Genomic DNA, 15,146 nt, shown 5'->3' with positions numbered 1-15,146 from the left:
GGACAAAAAGTGACTTTGTGCCCCTTTCCGACGTCTACACGCCAGGTTTTTTGGAAAGTGTCCTGTTTAAAGTAGTTAAAGATCACTTTACTTATCTTGGCTTGGCAATACCTAAAGATCCTAAACTAATATTTAAATTAAACTTCGCGGAGTTTATCTCAAAACTTAACAGATCATAGGAAGTTGGAAAACCCTACCTCTGTCTGGGATTGGTGGTATAAATTCAATTAAAATGGTTTCCCTTCATCTTTGTCAAAATCTCCCCATTTTTCTTAAATCAGCCTTCTTTAAAGAGTTGGACTCCTTATATCTGGAATTATAAGAATCACAGGATTTTGAAAATTCATTTGCAAAAGCCCAAGTCTGAAGGAGGGCTGGGATTACCTGTACTCAGACACTAGCACTGGGCTGTCAATGTTAGGGCTCTAATGTTCTGGCAACAGGGGCTCTGGATAACTTAGCCCCTGGGGCCCCCTTGTGGCTATGTATGGAGTCTAACTCTGTTGTCAACTCCTCCTTGCCAGCCATGCTGTTCTCTAAGTTAGAAAAGCCTGGGACTTCAAAAAGTCTAAGTTTCGCTTTGAAGAACTCCATCAGAATTCTAAATCAGATTAGGAGCGTTCTGAATCTACCAGAGACCTCTGTACAAAGACCGATCGGTTTCAATCACACCTTTCTACCCTCATGATCAGACAAAACCTACCATGCTTGGAGGGAGAAGGGTCCAGTTTCTATCGAAGACCTGTACATAGAGGGACGGTTTGCAACTTTTAGTTTGCTGGAAGAGAAATTTGAGCTGCCTCATTTGCACTTTTTTCGTGGCTTACAAATTAGACCAATCCAAGATTTGTAATTTTGAAATCCTTCCAGGGAAGCATATATTTTTTGATATCTTAAAGAACTCTCCTGACTCCAGGCATCTCGTTCCTAAGTTTGTACCTTTGTTTGATGGTTGTACTATAGCCTCTACTGTGAAGATCAGGGAGGCCTGGGAGAGAGGAATTGGGCATTGAACTATCTGAAGCTGCCTGGTACAAGAGTTTGTCTATGATACAGGCTTGCTCTGTTAATAGCAGACACCAACTGATCCAGTTCAAAGTTGTCAACTGTCTTCACTATTCTAATCTCAGGTTGCACAGGATTTAGTTTTTGTCTCGCCAATGTGTGATAGATGTCACACACTTTTTGGTTTTGCCCTTCACTGACTGGATTCTGGTCCAAAATATTTGACTGGTACTAAGAAGCCTATAAAAGATCCTTCTCCTTGGAAGCTGGTCTTGTCAACTTTGGCTGTTCGCAATCCACTCTATGCTTCCCTACAGCCATACAACAGTCTCTGATGCTGGGAACAACAGTTGCTAAAAGACTTAGCTTGAGGGAATGGAAATCACCCTTTCCCCCTTCCTTTCGGAGATGGATGGCAGACATGACCTCAGTCATACAGATGGAGAGACTCAGGTTCTTGAGAACCAATTCAATTACAAATTTTTCAGCTATCTGGGATCCATTTCTTGCCTACCTAGACGAGGCCAGGGCAGATAAACAATTTTCCACCAGCTAATCTCTCACGGGCCTCATTCGAGAATTAATCTTTAGCACTTTTGAGCACTTGGTACAACAGACATCCCTCTAATGTCATGCCCTTTTTATTCCCTTTCTTTTATTATTTTCTTTTTACACATGTCTGAGCTTATATGTTCTTGTTGATTTTATTGTTCTTGAAAAATTTGAAAGTAAAGTATTTTAAAAAAAAGAAAATTATTATCTGTTTATATATGTCAATCATCACCCAGCCAAAATGTGGGAGCGTCTTCTCTCTCCACAAGGGCTTCAATTGTCACCCACGGCAAAACAGGAGTGTGTGTAAGGCATTCTCAATCCCAAAGAATTGTACGGAAAGAAGTATTCAAGACAGCGGTTACAAGAATTTTGGAAAATTCAGAAGTGAGCATTGATACCTAAAGGAAGAAGTTTGCAGAGTGAATGATCACCTCTGAAGACATTAAATCAGCTGACTGTCCAGCTTTTCTCTTCCGACATGTTCTGAAACCAATAATCACCATTGCCCTGTTCAGTATTGCAGCTACTGACTGAAGATGGATAATAAGAATTACATTAATAGTAAATGCAGTTCCTGATAGAACTCATCTGCTGTCTTTATAAATGTAGAAATATATTTGGTATCAGAATGCATTACACCAACCTGCATATGAGAGCGCAATGTGTGACACAATCTCTGATGTGCTGTTCAGTTTCCCGAACCCATCTTGTCCAATGGTGGCTACTGACAAGAACAATATCTCCTCAACTCCAGAACTGATCCTGACCCCTTCACACGTGCTTCGTACACCCTCTCCTCAATCAACCTCCAGCTTTCATTATTATCAGCTTGTCATCAGTATCACAATTGTCCCATAAAAGAACGTATACTTTTGTTTTGCTTTCTACTGAATTTGGAACTCCTGTGTCCCAATGATATGAAAATTTTGCATAGTTTTCTTTGTTCCTCACAGGAAAATTTTGTTCCTGAGTTCTGACCAGTTTGCCTTCAAGTGACTTGTACATGTCGGATGTGGATAAACCCAGCAACAGATTCTCCATATCTTCCCTCCTCAGCTGTTTCCTTGTGCTACTGTGCCTAGCTTTTCCCCTTTGTTTCACTCGCTCATGATTTCAGTCTTCACCTGAAACTGATCGATACCAAAACAATGCTAAATCTGATCGATTTGCAACCACTGTCCACAAAAAATTTGTTCATTGAAAACTCCATTCACAAGGCAAGACACAGTTCCCTAACTTCCCCTAGTACAGCAATGACCTAAATATATCACTTCTGAATGAAACCTGGGAGTTCTCAAAGACTGGCAAATATACGCAGCAATTATTGTTTGCTAAGAAGACCCACTCTCTGTTTCAAGATTATTAAAGTCAAAAAACTCTTCAAGCTAGACACAATGTCGTCTGATAGAGCTTTGAAATGCAGTTAAAATTTGCAATATTTAAGATTTGAAAGATATACTCACTAGGAGTTGCAGTAGAACCAGCACCTGAAAGCAGAAAAAAAACAATTTATTTAATTATAATTTGAAAACCATTAACAGTTATTAAAGGTCAGCTTTTACATTGTGTAGTCCTCACATCACACGGCAGGTTCAGCATTTACCTCGGGTCACTAATCGGGAGAGAAGTTTAAACATTCCTGCTGCAAAAGCACAGTCAAATAAGGCTTGCTTAAGGTTGGGGTGACTGGATTCCTGGACCACATGAACACTTTGGAGATAAATGAATTTGCGACCTCACTCTATCCCGTCCCACCCACGGGGAATTTTGTAAATATGTCTGCATAAAGAGTGTTCTACAAGGATGCACATAGCTCACCAGACGTTGCTTTCAAACAGCAGTCAGAGAAAGTTAACCACTTGGAACTGGCGAAAGGGGGATTAAATGGCATCGGAGCCCACTTGACTCATGAAATTCCTGCTCTGTACTGACCCAGAAAATTACGGACTGGTTGATGATCTAAATGCATCCAATTATTGCAGGAGGAAAAGATGGAGCTGTGTTTCACATTAATTGTCATCAAGGAGATCTTGAAATACAAACAATGAGGCTTGACAGAGCCTTTTTACTGCAGTCACAGTTACGCTTTTAGAATAGGAAGAATATACTCACCTGGAGACGTAGTAGATGCATTACCTTAAAGCAAAAAGAAAAAAGTTCAGTTAATTATAATTTGGAAATTATTATCTGTTTATATATGTCAATCATCACCGACCGTTCATGAAAGACCATTGATAACATCTAAAACCGTAAAACTTTTATTTTCATGTTGACTCAACATGTCTCCTCTCAGTGCTATTTATATTGATGGATGACATTGAGCAGTTCATCTGTCCAATTCCTTCCGAATACAATTTTGAGAGTGGTAAGTCTTGGTGCCCTGAACTAACGTACCTCACTGGAATTATACTGTCTTCACATATTAATTGTTATCTGTCCCTCTCTCAGGGACTTCTGTAGCTATGTCTACATAACGCACGTTGCACCTGGTAGCACATAGGTCCAGTGACGTTCGTATCAAGCAGCAGTCAAATCTCAGTTGACCACTTGGACCTGGCGATAGGTGAAGGCAACAGCATGAGATGTCACTAGACAATTGTGATTCCTCTGCCAGACTAATGTAGATAATGAAGGACAAATTAAATGAGATGATTTCAATGCATCTAATTGCTTCAGAAGGAAATGTCTCATGAAAATATCGTCGTTGCATTGTAACTGTGTTGCAAGTTTATTACTCTCAAGCAGCCCTTCAAACCAGACATGATGTTGCTTGATGGAGCTTTTGTACTGTAGTCAAAGTTTATCCCATTAGAATAGGAAGAATATTCTCACCTGTAGTTGTTGCAGGTGTGGGACCTAAAAGCAGAAACAGAGCAATTCAGTTAATTAAAATTTGAAAAGTGGTGACAGTTTAGATACATCAATCATCACCCGGCTGAAACGAAGTCTTCTCTTCATATGGGCATCATCAGTCATTTGAGGCACCACAAAACTGGAGTAAGGCACTGTTAGTTCCAAATGATGGTAAAATAATGTGTTTCCAAGACTGGGGTTACTCAAATTTTTGGACAATATGGATTTGGCCTGGACAGCTATGGTAAGAGGGCGGGAGAGTGAATGTTCGGTTCTGAACACATTAAATCAGCTGACTGTTCAACCCTTCTTCTTCCAAGGCTTATGTTCTGAAATCTATGATCACCATTGGCCCATTCATGTTTTTCAGCTACTGACTGATTATGGGAAATAAGAATTACATTAATAATGAATACACATTCTGGAGGTACTCATCTGCTGTCTAAGTTGAGCACAGTAGACATGCAACAATATTTTGTATCAGAATGCATGACATCAACTTGCACATGAGATCCCAATGTGTTACGGAATCACTGATGTGCTGCTCACTTCCCTTTACCCCTCGTGTTCCATGATGGCTGATGTGAAGATCTGTTTCCCCTCAGCTCCATAACTGGTCCTGACCCCTTCACAAATGCCGTCATCCACCCTGTCCTCAATAAAGCTCCAGCTTTCCGTATTACCAGCGGATTATCAGAATCAGAATTGTCATTGTCATCCAAATTCTTGTCCATGTTTGCTATATCTCCTTCTAACAATATCTCCTCCTTTATTCACACGTCATCTCTCCATCAATACTTCAATGTGCCTCATCAGCCATTATCTGTGACAAGTACAATCTGCACTCCTTTGCCTTCAATAGGTGTGAAATGGTATCCACAAAGCTGTCAGTGGCATGTGTAATGCACATGGGAAATAAGTTGTGGGCGGTTCGGGTCTCCAAATGGATCAGCTGTCTTTGGCATTGGAGCAGGTAATAAAGGAGGTCTTTTCTCTTGAAAGATTCTCTTTACATGGTTACATGGAAGTGAGCATAGATAGCTATAGTAAGAGGGTGGCAGAGGGATTGATCAGCTCAGACCACATTAAATCAGCTAGAGGTCCACATTTTTTTCTAAAACTTATGTTCTGAGCTCTCTATAACTTGCATTTACCCATACTTACAATGTGATTGAGGGCAGGTGAATCGTATTCTGTAGTCTTGGCACATCTGATCACTTTGATCGTCGTTCCTACAGAAGAATCCACGAGCAACATTACACCTGTTCACCACAGAGAAGGAACATGTAATGGAGTCATTGAAGAAGCTCTCAATGCTTTTTGGAATGAAGTAATATTTGTGAAACAATATGAGCAGCTTTGTTACGTACGGTTCAATGTTCTCTCCAGTCTGTGAGGCTGGAACCCCTGATGTTGTCTCCACCTCACAGGCGATTGGATAAAGGCAGATGCGGTTGGGAAATTGAATATACAGATGGTTAAAAACTTCATAATCTCCCTCTCCTGATGGGTCATCAATGTTAAACCATTCAGTTTTGCATATTTTTGCTGAAGATGAGAAAAAAACGTTAAAACTTTACATTAATAGTGAACACATTTTGGTGGAACTTATCTGCTGACATTGTCGAGCATAGCATACATTCTGCATCAAAATGTATCATATCAACTTGCAGATGAGACCGCAATGTGTCAATGATAAATGATGTACTGGTCACTTTCCTTTACTCTTCCTGTCCCATAGTGACTGATGGGACTGTTTCCACTCAGCTCCCAGAGCAGGTCCTGACCCCTTCCAACAAGACAGGTACTGTACTGGATCTGCTGTTGAATGAGCCTGGCCATTTGACCGAATGTTCAGTGGCTGAGCAGTCAGGGAAAAGTGACTACAAACAGTTAATTTTTAAGATAGCTATCGTTAAGCTTAAGTCTGAAACCTATGGGAGAGTATTAAATAAGAGCAGTGTCACGGTCCCAACTGTTAATTCCTCTTATTCTCCTTATTCTCTTTTCCCATGTTCTCCTGGGCTCCTGGATTGTGGCACGTGATTCTCATCTAAACCTGCAGCATAAAATCCCTGGCTTTGCATCCACTCGTTGCCAGATTGTTGCTTCAGCCAGTGTGATAAGTATCGCCTGCCGTTGGTCTTTCCATTTAACGCTCCGTGTCAAGATAAGTGTTGCCTGCTGCCTGTCTCCTGTTTGCCGTTCAGCTCCAGCAGTGCCCTGTGTCAAGAAAAGTTTTGCCTGCCTCCTGCTCTTCCGTTCATCCGCGCTGTTTGCCGGTGTTAACCGTGTCTCTCGACTGCTTAGAATTGTGTGTTCTAAGTTCTGTTCCCGCGCTGTTTGCCTGTGTTAACCCAGTCTCAGTTAACAGGAGCATGGCATGTCGCCCGCAGCTCTCCCCCAGCCACGCTCATCCCCTTGTCTGCATCCCTGCTGTGCCTCATCTCGCCGTCCGTCTACATTCTCCGCTGGCTTAGTGGTTAATTGCCGTGTTCTCACTGTAGCGACCCGGTTTTGATCCACGGACCAGCCTCGCTCACTCCTCCGCTTTCCTCTATCTAACACCCGCTCCCCGGCCTTCCCTGCAACTATTAATAAACACACTTCTGATTACGCTACCTCTGTGTCAGTGTCCTGCGTTTGGGTTCACCCGTTCTCTCCGCGACAAGCAGGGCAAATTCAGAGAGCATTAGGCAGGAACTGTGGACAGTGAATTAGGAACAGCATTTTTGTGTATGTCCATATCCAACCTGTGGAGTGTGTTTAAAGACCGACTTCCCACAGTACAAAACAGGTACATTATGTTCCTGTCAGAAGAAGGGACAAAGATGGTAATGGAAGAGAACTTTGGATACTGAGAGAGGTGGTGAATTTAGATAAGAAGTAAAAGCTCAGGAAGATAAGATCAAGCACAACCCTTAAGGATTACAAGTAAGCCAGAAACAAACTCAAAAAAAATTAGAAAACCCAGAGGGGGCCATGAAAAATCATTGGCAAAGGGGAATAAAGAGAGTCCTCAGGCATTCTATACATACATCAGGAGGAAGAGGGTAAGTGGGGAGAAGGTTGAACCCCTCAACAATAGAGGGGAAACATTCAGCTGGATGTGGAGGATGTGGGTGAGTTCCTTAATGAGTAGTGACGAAAAAGAATGACTTGCAGGATAGGGAGTTCATTGCCAAATATAGTAACATGCTAGGGCATTTTGATGTAAGTGAGGTGAGATGTTGGATCTCTTAAAGAGCACTGAAGTGGGTAAGTTCCTGGTGTCTGGTGGAATATGTCATCTGGTTCGGATATGGCCCAAGTGCGGAGTGAGAGACACTGAAGCAAGTCGATACTTCACAGACTTTAATGCGACCAATGTTAAAGGGAAAAGAAAACAGTAAACGCTAGGCCAAAACAGGACCATTGACAAAAACTCTCGAATGGAAAATGAAACCTACGCTACGGCTGAAAAGAACAACTAAGAATAAAACAAATATCGCTAGTCTCCAGAGTCAGTTAACTCAACAGTCCAATTTCTCGGGCAAAGCGGAATGTAGATAACAAGGCGTAGCTGTGTCCAAGTCTTGACAAATACTACGACGGAATGAATGGAGTTAAATACTATCACAATGAAATCATGATTAGCTGACACGTGCATCTTTACAAGCGCAATTGCCCAATCTGATGTGCTGCTGAATCTGTGGTTGTGACTGGGCCCTCATCTCTAGGCACAGCCCCTGAGGCGCTACAGACCCACGTCCATTGGAAGTCCTGAAAGAGGGACTTGTCCAAGATGTCCTTCAGTGATGCTGGTAGATAAGTACCATGGTGTGCACTGCCAATATCAGAGCCAAAGACTTCCATGTAGAGAAAGAAAAAACAAGAGCTTAGACAGAGGTAGCTCAACCAAGTGACACCGTGAGACAAATCATTCTCAAAACAAGGACCCTCCGATTGGAGGTAATACAGCATCTGCTTCAAGAATAAAATGAACACAGAATCTGAATTTATCAAAATAAACTTAAACAGAAAGCACCAGAAACTGCATTACAAAGAGCGAGTCGCTCGAGAAAAACACAAGAAACTAAAACCATTAATAACTTTTAAGCAACAATTAACCAATTCAGGTGATCTAAAAACCCCAGAGCCCAAAAGCTCTCTGATGCCTTGCACAGGTCTGAAGTCACTACAGGACCCCCTTCTTTACAGCTGGCACCTGGTGTCCCAGGAAGATCTAAAAACTCGAGAGACCTGGGGAACGAGAGAGAGGCATGGGAACCCCAACAGACTGAGAGACCGGGGAATCCTGAGAGACTGGGGAACCCCAACAGACTGAGACAGCAGGGAAATCCTAAGGAGCTGATCTCTCTTGGGGCGCTGGATGGAGTAGGTCGCATTTTGGCTTTGCTCCGTTCATTTTTCAATCTTTTACCATCCTTTTACTACCTATATCAAAGTGTTTATAACACTTCTAAATGTTTGAATTTTGATTTTTAATTGATGGAAGTGACTACCAGAGGAAAAAATGTATTAGCTGAAGGTAAGGATGCCGGTAATGGAAATGGAAAGAAAGAAGGTGTTTTTGAACAGCCTAAACAGTCTCAACTTACTTTGAAGGCTATCTTGAAGCTCTTGGATGATAAATTCAATAAAAGATTTGCTATTTTGGAAGTATTGTTAAAGGAGATCATTGGTAGATTGGCAGTACTTAAGTTGGAGAGCGAAAAACAACAACAACAAATTTCCAAACTCGTTGAAGCTGGGAGACAGAGAGATCACAGGCTCGATCTATTGGAAAAGAAATTAACTTCAACCACTCAAACTCCGGAACAGTATATAGTTAAGACTATTGACTTGGAGAGTCGTAGTCAGAGACAGAATTTGCGAATAGTAGGACTTAGTGAAGACGTTGAGAGCGGTCACCTTACTAAATTGTTTTTCTCAATTTTTAATGGAGGTGTTGGGTTCCGATATTTTTCCTTCTCCCCCTATACTCAATCACACTCACCGGTCTTTAAGAGTTAAACCCCCTAAGGAGTTGAAACCCCAACCTGGGATACCCCGATTTCATTATGTGCATACTAAGGAGCATTTGATTCGAATTGCTTATCGAAAAGGGGTTATTGTGCATGCAGATCTCAGGTTTCATCTGGTTGAAGACTACAGTCCTGAGGTAATGCAAGAAAGATTGCTTTTTAAAGCGGTGATGTCCGAATTATATCAAAGAAATTTCCAACCAGCTCTGCTATTTCCAGCTTACCTAAGGGTTGTCCTGCCTGATAAATTGCGTAAATGGTTTAAATCCATGGACGAAGCACATCAATTTCTTGAGGATCAAAGTCCGAGCTCAGATATGTAATAAATTTGCTGTTTCTTTATGTTTCTATTCATTTGACTTATAAACTGGTGATGTCCGAGCTCTATTAGTAGATATCTGGCATGCTCAACATCCCATCGACAAGGACTATTCATATTATTCTCATGTTCACAAATCTTACAGTAGAATAAACTATTTTTGGTTGACTCTGATTTAATTTCTCGTGTTACTAATACAAAATATCATAATATATTAATCTCTGACCATAGCCCCTTGACAATGTCCCTAAATCTCTCCCTTCCGAAACGAATCTATTCCTGGCGTTTTAACCCTTCCCCTCTCACTGATAAGAGATCTATAGAAAACATCATCACCAGATTTCATAGAAATTAACGGTAATGGCAAGGTGTCAGATTCCACACTCTGGGAGACATTAAAAGTTGTAATTCGTGGGTATATAATTTCATATGAATCCGCTGCTAAGAGGGAGAGAGAAGGGCGATTATTAGAGGTTGCGAGTACGCTTCCAACCCTCGAAGCGACATACCAGGCTTCGAAATCCTCAGAAGATTATAATAAAATAATGAAGCTTAAATATGAGTACAATTGTATCTTGGGTAGTCAAATAAATAACCTCCTCTTAAAATTAAGACAAAAGCATTTTGAAATGGGGAACAAGCCTGGGGGGCTCCTGGTGCGGCAGCTTAGGGGTCCCCAAGCCTCAAGGTCAATCCAATCCACTGCATTAGATCAAGGGCAGGTACCCTGTTAACCAACCCCAAGGAGGTAAATGAATGTTTTAAAGAATTTTACAGTGAACTCTACACTTCTAAATGTGATGCCACTCAATCTGATGTGAATGACTTCTTTGACTCTCTTGTAATGCCGAAACATAGTGATGCTGCTAGGAAGGACTTAATTCTGACTTCACATTGGAAGAAATAACCTCTGCCTTTAAGTCATTTCTGTCCGGCAAGGCAGCTGGGCCGGATGGATTTGGCTGTGAATTTTATAAGGAATTTTGTGATATCCTCGCCCCATCTCTCCTCAGATAGATATCTTGCTCTAAGAGAGACAAAGCCTTGCCTAAAACATTGTACAAGGCTATCATTTCCCTCATTCTGAAGAAAGGTAAAGAGGAAACAGACCTGGCCAGCTATAGGCCCATTGCACTCCAGAACTTCGATAGAAAGGTAATCACTAAAATGCTGGCTAACCGGCTAAATAAGCATTTGTCACCTATCATTCATCCTGATCAGACCGGATTCACCCCGGGCAGGTTCTCTTTTCCAATGTCAGATGCCTCCTTAATACTATATATGCTGATCATGGGAAAGCTGGTGGGGCAGCAATCTATCCCTTGATGCACAGAAAGCTTTTGACCAAATTGAGTGACCTTACATGTTTGAGACACTGTACAGATTTGGGTTTATATGTGCTAAACATAGGTTGATACAATTTAAGGTAGTGCATAGGGCCCACATGCCTAAAGATAAACTAGCTCGTTTTTACTCTCATGTAAGTCCTGTTTGTGACAAATGGCCAGAAGATCCATTTTATTGAATTGTAAAGAGATCAATCCCCCTACCACATTTCAATGGTTTTCCCAAACTATATCTTGTTTAAATTTGGAAAAAATCAGAAGTGTCACTTTTGATCCTTCGGTTAAATTTGAAGAGACTTGGAGGCCATTTATTCAACACTTTCATATGATGTAGCTTGACCTTTTCCGAATCCTTTTTATTAACCTAAAATATATGGACAGGGGAGCGGAGTTAACGACATTAATGATTGTATTCGATGTAATATAATAGCCCAGCTTTGTTTAGTTTTGTTTAGTTCAGGTGTTGGTTTAGTTCAGTTTGGTTTTATTTATTTTGATGTTTTTTTTTCTTGATTTTTTAAATTTTTCTTTTTATCATGTTTAATTATATTAAGAGTTTGGGAGGCCTAATATACTTGTATTATCTGTAGTTTTTACTTGCATATGTCAATTACAAATAATATAACCCCAATCTCTTTGTATTAGTATTGTTGCTATGTTTATGAATTTGAAAATTAATAAAAATTTTGAAAAAGAAAGAAAGATTTAGGTTTGGCGAGTCATTTATATCCTGGGTAAAACAGCCCAATGTGTTCTATCATAGCCAATGGCGACAATTAACTACGTTTCCCCTACACCGTCAGTTCAGCAGGGTTACCTTCTCTCGCCGGCCCTTTTTGCCGTCGCGGTAGAGCCCCTCACCCAAAAAACAAGAAGTCGCCCAAATATTGTGGGTTTGAAAGTGGGAGGTATTGAAACACTTACTAGTTTGTATGCCGACAATATGATACTCTACTTACAAAACTCAGAAAAGTCAGTCCCCCTTCTAGATTTAATCACTTCTTTTGGCAGACTATCGGGATACTCAATCAATTGGACAAAAAGTGACTTTGTGCCCCTTTCCGACGTCTACACGCCAGGTTTTTTGGAAAGTGTCCTGTTTAAAGTAGTTAAAGATCACTTTACTTATCTTGGCTTGGCAATACCTAAAGATCCTAAACTAATATTTAAATTAAACTTCGCGGAGTTTATCTCAAAACTTAACAGATCATAGGAAGTTGGAAAACCCTACCTCTGTCTGGGATTGGTGGTATAAATTCAATTAAAATGGTTTCCCTTCATCTTTGTCAAAATCTCCCCATTTTTCTTAAATCAGCCTTCTTTAAAGAGTTGGACTCCTTATATCTGGAATTATAAGAATCACAGGATTTTGAAAATTCATTTGCAAAAGCCCAAGTCTGAAGGAGGGCTGGGATTACCTGTACTCAGACACTAGCACTGGGCTGTCAATGTTAGGGCTCTAATGTTCTGGCAACAGGGGCTCTGGATAACTTAGCCCCTGGGGCCCCCTTGTGGCTATGTATGGAGTCTAACTCTGTTGTCAACTCCTCCTTGCCAGCCATGCTGTTCTCTAAGTTAGAAAAGCCTGGGACTTCAAAAAGTCTAAGTTTCGCTTTGAAGAACTCCATCAGAATTCTAAATCAGATTAGGAGCGTTCTGAATCTACCAGAGACCTCTGTACAAAGACCGATCGGTTTCAATCACACCTTTCTACCCTCATGATCAGACAAAACCTACCATGCTTGGAGGGAGAAGGGTCCAGTTTCTATCGAAGACCTGTACATAGAGGGACGGTTTGCAACTTTTAGTTTGCTGGAAGAGAAATTTGAGCTGCCTCATTTGCACTTTTTTCGTGGCTTACAAATTAGACCAATCCAAGATTTGTAATTTTGAAATCCTTCCAGGGAAGCATATATTTTTTGATATCTTAAAGAACTCTCCTGACTCCAGGCATCTCGTTCCTAAGTTTGTACCTTTGTTTGATGGTTGTACTATAGCCTCTACTGTGAAGATCAGGGAGGCCTGGGAGAGAGGAATTGGGCATTGAACTATCTGAAGCTGCCTGGTACAAGAGTTTGTCTATGATACAGGCTTGCTCTGTTAATAGCAGACACCAACTGATCCAGTTCAAAGTTGTCAACTGTCTTCACTATTCTAATCTCAGGTTGCACAGGATTTAGTTTTTGTCTCGCCAATGTGTGATAGATGTCACACACTTTTTGGTTTTGCCCTTCACTGACTGGATTCTGGTCCAAAATATTTGACTGGTACTAAGAAGCCTATAAAAGATCCTTCTCCTTGGAAGCTGGTCTTGTCAACTTTGGCTGTTCGCAATCCACTCTATGCTTCCCTACAGCCATACAACAGTCTCTGATGCTGGGAACAACAGTTGCTAAAAGACTTAGCTTGAGGGAATGGAAATCACCCTTTCCCCCTTCCTTTCGGAGATGGATGGCAGACATGACCTCAGTCATACAGATGGAGAGACTCAGGTTCTTGAGAACCAATTCAATTACAAATTTTTCAGCTATCTGGGATCCATTTCTTGCCTACCTAGACGAGGCCAGGGCAGATAAACAATTTTCCACCAGCTAATCTCTCACGGGCCTCATTCGAGAATTAATCTTTAGCACTTTTGAGCACTTGGTACAACAGACATCCCTCTAATGTCATGCCCTTTTTATTCCCTTTCTTTTATTATTTTCTTTTTACACATGTCTGAGCTTATATGTTCTTGTTGATTTTATTGTTCTTGAAAAATTTGAAAGTAAAGTATTTTAAAAAAAAGAAAATTATTATCTGTTTATATATGTCAATCATCACCCAGCCAAAATGTGGGAGCGTCTTCTCTCTCCACAAGGGCTTCAATTGTCACCCACGGCAAAACAGGAGTGTGTGTAAGGCATTCTCAATCCCAAAGAATTGTACGGAAAGAAGTATTCAAGACAGCGGTTACAAGAATTTTGGAAAATTCAGAAGTGAGCATTGATACCTAAAGGAAGAAGTTTGCAGAGTGAATGATCACCTCTGAAGACATTAAATCAGCTGACTGTCCAGCTTTTCTCTTCCGACATGTTCTGAAACCAATAATCACCATTGCCCTGTTCAGTATTGCAGCTACTGACTGAAGATGGATAATAAGAATTACATTAATAGTAAATGCAGTTCCTGATAGAACTCATCTGCTGTCTTTATAAATGTAGAAATATATTTGGTATCAGAATGCATTACACCAACCTGCATATGAGAGCGCAATGTGTGACACAATCTCTGATGTGCTGTTCAGTTTCCCGAACCCATCTTGTCCAATGGTGGCTACTGACAAGAACAATATCTCCTCAACTCCAGAACTGATCCTGACCCCTTCACACGTGCTTCGTACACCCTCTCCTCAATCAACCTCCAGCTTTCATTATTATCAGCTTGTCATCAGTATCACAATTGTCCCATAAAAGAACGTATACTTTTGTTTTGCTTTCTACTGAATTTGGAACTCCTGTGTCCCAATGATATGAAAATTTTGCATAGTTTTCTTTGTTCCTCACAGGAAAATTTTGTTCCTGAGTTCTGACCAGTTTGCCTTCAAGTGACTTGTACATGTCGGATGTGGATAAACCCAGCAACAGATTCTCCATATCTTCCCTCCTCAGCTGTTTCCTTGTGCTACTGTGCCTAGCTTTTCCCCTTTGTTTCACTCGCTCATGATTTCAGTCTTCACCTGAAACTGATCGATACCAAAACAATGCTAAATCTGATCGATTTGCAACCACTGTCCACAAAAAATTTGTTCATTGAAAACTCCATTCACAAGGCAAGACACAGTTCCCTAACTTCCCCTAGTACAGCAATGACCTAAATATATCACTTCTGAATGAAACCTGGGAGTTCTCAAAGACTGGCAAATATACGCAGCAATTATTGTTTGCTAAGAAGACCCACTCTCTGTTTCAAGATTATTAAAGTCAAAAAACTCTTCAAGCTAGACACAATGTCGTCTGATAGAGCTTTGAAATGCAGTTAAAATTTGCAATATTTAAGATT

At 40.8% G+C, this 15,146-nt stretch overlaps 1 protein-coding gene across 1 annotated transcript in view; it reads right to left on the bottom strand.

Moving 5' to 3' along the window:
- Positions 1-15,146, bottom strand: part of LOC134337688 (mucin-2-like) — a 221,663-nt gene that overhangs the window by 46,041 nt on the left and 160,476 nt on the right. The window contains exons 16-20 of the mRNA XM_063032880.1: positions 5,784-5,961; positions 5,578-5,675; positions 4,393-4,416; positions 3,673-3,696; positions 3,024-3,047 (exon numbers count right to left, since the gene is read on the bottom strand). Of these exons, the coding sequence (XP_062888950.1) occupies positions 3,024-3,047; positions 3,673-3,696; positions 4,393-4,416; positions 5,578-5,675; positions 5,784-5,961 (348 nt within the window). The remainder of the gene's footprint in view (positions 1-3,023; positions 3,048-3,672; positions 3,697-4,392; positions 4,417-5,577; positions 5,676-5,783; positions 5,962-15,146) is intronic.

The sequence above is a fragment of the Mobula hypostoma genome, chromosome 25 (assembly GCF_963921235.1).
Source record: "Mobula hypostoma chromosome 25, sMobHyp1.1, whole genome shotgun sequence".
NCBI classification, from domain to species: domain Eukaryota; kingdom Metazoa; phylum Chordata; class Chondrichthyes; order Myliobatiformes; family Myliobatidae; genus Mobula; species Mobula hypostoma.
The sequence above is the reverse complement of the archived record's forward strand: the minus strand, read 5'-3'. Positions and strand labels throughout refer to the sequence as shown.